This window comes from Nothoprocta perdicaria, unplaced genomic scaffold (genome assembly GCF_003342845.1).
Source record: "Nothoprocta perdicaria isolate Ctin4 unplaced genomic scaffold, notPer1 scaffold_20, whole genome shotgun sequence".
In the NCBI taxonomy this organism is placed as follows: Eukaryota; Metazoa; Chordata; class Aves; order Tinamiformes; family Tinamidae; genus Nothoprocta; species Nothoprocta perdicaria.
In genome coordinates, this window is record NW_020455205.1 from 6,276,173 (window position 1) to 6,281,683 (window position 5,511).

General features: G+C 39.4%; 1 protein-coding gene across 1 annotated transcript in view; it reads right to left on the reverse strand.

The window, feature by feature from the left end:
- PLPPR5 (phospholipid phosphatase related 5) overlaps nucleotides 1-5,498 on the reverse strand; it is a 39,250-nt gene extending 33,752 nt beyond the window's left edge. The window contains exon 1 of the mRNA XM_026037927.1: nucleotides 5,235-5,498. Coding sequence (XP_025893712.1) covers nucleotides 5,235-5,465 — 231 coding nt within the window. The 5' untranslated portion in view covers nucleotides 5,466-5,498. The remainder of the gene's footprint in view (nucleotides 1-5,234) is intronic.
- Nucleotides 5,499-5,511: the final 13 nt, after the last annotated feature.

The following is a 5,511-nucleotide window of genomic DNA, read 5'->3' on the forward strand; positions in this document are numbered from 1 at the left end:
AGAGAGAGACAGAGAGAGAGAGAACTGTGCATGCAGGTTAAAGGAACTATGGAGACAGAATGAAAGAGCCCTTCAGAAACAATATGATCACAGAATAAACCAAGTGTTCTGGCAACTGCATCTTCGTGCAAAGACTTAACAGCTGTCAAACATGCCAACAMAAAAAGGACACTTAGGAATAAGCTTTAGCTAATCAAAAATATTGCACGACTACTGAAATAGGTCATATGTCAAGAAGAAGAAGACTGATCCTTAGGCAAGTAAAAMCATTTCCATTTGATTTTGGAAGCTAGATTTGTTCTATCCTGTTCATACAGGGCTGAATGGATAATTCTAATCTTCTGTTACATTATCTTTATTATTTCCAAGACAGTATTGGAGATGTTCAAATACTGCAGCTAAAAAAAATAACAAAAGAGATGATTTCTGACACAGTACTTTCACAAAGGACAGTTCCAAAAATAGCTCTTTTTTCAAGAGACGGAGTTGTAAGCTGTTTCTTCCTTAAATGCTAACAAATAGCTGACAGAGGATATTTTCCTGTATCACAAATGGATGGCACTCCAGTACCTCATGCACAACGTCAAGTTATACCAGAGTAAAATGTTTTCCGAGTGAACTACAGGCAACCAAAAGCTACTCTGACAACAACACTTTGAAAACCAGTCTGATCTGAAATCAGGTCAGGCCTGATGCAACAAGACACAGACTTACAGGTGTCAGAAGGAAAACAGGGTCTATCAGCTTCAAAAAGGAAAAGAATGAGATAGGAATATGCTCTATCACATCCCCTATATCTATGTGCTAGAAACAAGCAGTGCATTTCCTGCACATCTTTGCACATCCTTCAGTCTAAAGCACRCAGACCTGGAACTACTAAGAATGGAACAAAGACATGGAAGAGGGAAAGACTTATGAAATCTCTGCCAATTCTTGCAAGGGGAGCTTTCCTCTCTCGTTAGTTGCAGACTTCTCTCAGTTCCTCCTAAAGCACGAGTATTTGGTAAATTCATGAAAAAAAAAAATACACTTCTCACTTTACAATTTTTTTGACAGATTCCAAAATTCTTTCCTCAAAAGACCAGTAAGGAGAAAAGGATTAAGTAAAGCTAAGCTCAAGGCAGAACGCCTGAATTTTTACACCCTTTCCTTGTTTGGGACATGCCAATGAAAACTCATCCAGACTACTAAGATAAATAAATAAATAAMTAAATAAATAAATAAAGTAAAATACAATACAACACGTGATGTCTGAAAGACATTTTATTTTCAATTATGACATTAACAGGATTATGCTAAAACACAAATTAGTCTTTAATTGGTTTATAGAGAAATATGACGATGCTAGGAATTTGCCTAGGCAAAGAGAACAGTGTATATTCTATGAATAAGTACTGTAACCATGTGCTTGTTATTTGGAAGTAAAARCAAACAACATTACCATAATAAAAGTTTATATTTCTTAATGAAAATGTTATCTCCTCCTAGCTTTTACAGAGCAGTTACTGTACATCATATGTCCAGTAATCCCTGAGCTTTAGCCAGATTATTTACTTAAACAGCTTTGTCATTTTTAGGCAATCTGTGTTTGTGTGTGGACTCATCAAAAGAATCCTTTAGCTCAGTTAATTATATTTTACAGATGACAAWTTTTTTTAAGATCTACCAGGAAGAAATAACAGAAGAAATCATTTTATAGATTCTGAAGACACGAGAACCTAGCCTCACAGTTCTACAAATCACTGCCACTGGAAGCTAAAGGATTAGACTGATGTATATTTCCCGAGCTACATCTGTCATAACAAGTCTAAAAAAGCAACCAGCCCACTGAGCAAAAACTGGCACTTTGGGAAATGGCTTAAATAGCACTGAGCTCGAAACCATCACTTTTATGCTTTTTTTTTTCATAAATTTGAATAGACTCAAATCAAGAGCATATTCCTTGTCACCTTCACATCTGACTTAAAGATTAAAGAAAGGTACCCAGAACACACTGGCATTTTGGACACCGCTCCAACGAGCAGAGGCAAGCGAGTGCACAGCCAGCAGCAGCCCTGACTGCAGGAGGGGAAGAACCAAGCGCACAGAGACCACTCCAACTGGGGGAGGCTCATTCTTTCAGCCCAAAATTGCTTGCTTAAGTCTTCTGACTGCAATCTTATCTGCATTTTGCAAAGCGGAAGTCTGCCTAATACTCCTGATGCAAATACAGCTACTCACTCAAGACACTACACTACCCATGCCTGAAGGCATGGCTTCAGAGACCTTCAAAAATAATAATGTAACAGTGCATTGATATGGGAWTTTTTTTCAGCATTTTTCAAAGTCTGAAAAAACACATGGGACCCCCACAAATTCGCTAGTGGAAGAACATCAAAGTAAAGACATAACTGGTGTCAGCTGASCCAGTTCATCACTTAACTTCTGGCMYAGGCGCATTTCAGGCCCTCAGCCCTGCGGCACGGACTGGCTCTGCCATGGAGCTCCAGTGCAACACAGCAGCTCTGGATGGCAGAGGCRGTAACAGCTGCGCACCAGCGAGACACCCATCCCTGACCACAGGCTCACCAAAACGGATCCAGCTGCTSATGCTTCCCTTTCTCAGCTTGTGAGTAGCAGGCATGCGGGAAAAGAAATCTCACTGGGAAAATCCATTTATTCTCTCATTTTAAAGCAACTTCACTRAAGTTGAATGCAACGGTGCCCTTCTACCAAGGAAACTCATGTCATCTTAGAACTGAGTATGGCTAATATATATCCCATAGAAAACAGCTCCAAAAATCTTCAGAAAATAGCTGGAGAAAATAGCTATCTTGAACTCCAAGATTAGCCAGTGCTCCATCTCAAAACTCTAGCAAAAAAAAAAAAAAAAAGAAACAAACCCAAAACATTAACCCCATCTGCCAAGCTAGAAGAAAGCAAAACAAACAAAAAACGGCACTGCACAAAACACTGCAGCTGGTTGGAAACTTTAGACTAATATAATACCATGAAAAAAGAAGAAGAGGAAAAATGAGGGGGAAAAGTATTAGGTATTCACAGCATTTAATAAACCATTTTTCTCTGACAATAAAGATTTTTAAAAAGCTGCACATTTTCTTTCATCTATTTTCTATGGAGAAAATCTATTTTCTCTATAGGCCTACATTGGTACCTTCATACTAACAGGGCTGTATTACACAAATCATCTTTATATTTCATTTATAGAAAACATAAAGATTACACAGAGGATATTCAAAATTTCATAGTCAAAATAAGACAACAGAAATAAAAGAACAGACTCAAATTCATACTGTGAAATCTTGGGCATGGAGTTATACTCCTGTTAAAAGCATACAAAAGCTTTGATTAAGAAAGTATTACCTTTACTACTTCTGTCACTGAAAAGAATCAGGCAAAGTCAACTTCCATATCATGCGTAACTGCGCTAGACACCTGCTGTAAACATTAAGTTCAAGAGGACTGCCCAAGGAGAATCAGAACAGGATTCTGTCTAAAGCCTGAAAAATGTTGCCTGTATTTAATAATGCTTAGTTGAATCCCATGCTGTTGAATCACTAGACTGAGATTCCCAGGGGCTGAAGCCTTCTACTTATCCAAAAAAAGAAAAAAAAAAAAGAAAAAAAAAAACACCCTGCAGTGCGCTAACCAACCAATGCACCTCATTTTCCTGAGAGACTGGTGACTGGGAGAGTTAAATATTCGTCAAATTCCATCATTAGCTGCTTGCTTGGGCTAAATATAAGGCTGACAACTCAAAATGTGTTGGTGATGTCTCTGATGTAGGAATCCAGCACCCTGGAAATGAATGGAAACTACCAATCCATTTTGCTGACATTCATTAGGAAAAGGGATGATGATTTTTAGGCAGACTGTACAGACTGTATCTTCATTTTTATAACTTCCTGAGCCAAACAAAACAAATCTAATTAAAAACAAAACAAACAAGACACAAAGGATGGAAAACCACACAAAAAAGAGAAAGCTTTTGAGGGCTAATATAAAATAAGATGTTAAAATAAATATTTCCTATTTATYTTAACCTATTTTATTTAACCAAACTGACTATACATATAGTCTTGTATATGACTATACAAGTCATATACAGACTTGTATATGAAAGACTATACAACATATTTTGATAAAGTATATAGTTCAATTCCTGGAAAAACACTTCAAATCTAGTCTAATTACCTCAACACAGCACAATGCCTTAAACACTGAGTCTGACCATGAGGTATTTTGCTGGGTACCATCTGAACCTCATGGAACCACAGTGCACAAGAGAATTGTGCCTGGGATTATCACAGTTTCAACTTGATGAAGCTCTCTATTCTCATACTTTTTGTCATTTCCTGAAGAGTAATTAATCTGTGGAATCATTCATTAGTATCTTAAGATATCTCTTCTTAAAGACTTTATTTTTTAATTATTTAATCTGGTAATGCTGGTAGTTGATCAACAGAAAACTCTTTATAAGTAACCTCTTTATATGCAAYCTAGTATGTCTATATATAATCCATCCTAATGTTTAAAACACTCCCTTCTTGTACCCTTTTAGTTTTTCCACCCAATATGGTCAGGGATTATTAAATGCTGCTAATCATAGAATGACCTTGTTATTTGACATTATAAATAATATACTCATTAACTTGAATGGCAAATGTTTCATTGCTTTCCCTTCATATATTTTTTTCCTAAAAACCAAAAAAAAAAAAAAGAAAGAAATCTTATTTCAGAAGCATCTATTTTAACCTGATTAATGGAAGATCCTATTAAATTACAGACAGAGATGGTTAGTTTGCACACACATCAGTAACTGTGACATATGCAGATGACTAAATCAAACAGAATTGCTCTTTATTCCTTTCATTTAAATCAGGTCACTTTCAATAAATAAATAAATAAATAAAGCAACAGAGGGTTTTAGTCTAATTAGCATGAGGGGAAAGATTAGCTCGCAGCTCTAAACAACGAGGTTTCCCCCAAGCAGCCCATCCAACGGCAACCGATGCACATTTCAAGAAATGAAAAGCTATTTTCACCGAACGGAGCGGATCCGAGCATGCAGTTTCGAGAGAGGCAGTTACATAAATCGATGCTAAAAATAAACTCGAGGCGCGCGGCGCGGGCCGGGGCCCGCAGCGGGGCCCGCAGCGCCCGGGCACGGCGCGACCCCCCAACCCCGCCGCCCGCGCCCGCTCCGGCCGGGCCCAACAAGTGGCCCCGCTTACCACGAGCACGGGCACACCCGCGGTGAGCGAGTAGAGCAGCACGGGCGGCACGGCGCTGCGCTCCTCCGGGCCCGGGTAGGGCTTGCGGTAGGCGCCCTCGTAGCAGAAGAAGCCCTGCACGTTGACCGCGAAGGTGTCTGTGTACTCGAAGTAGTAGGCGAGCATCACGGTGCCTGCCATGATGACGAGCTGGAAGTAAAGCATGCTGCTCAGCGGCGCGGCCACTCGCATGTGCGCGCGCGAGGCGGCCGGGGCAGCCCCCTGCGCGGCGGCGGCG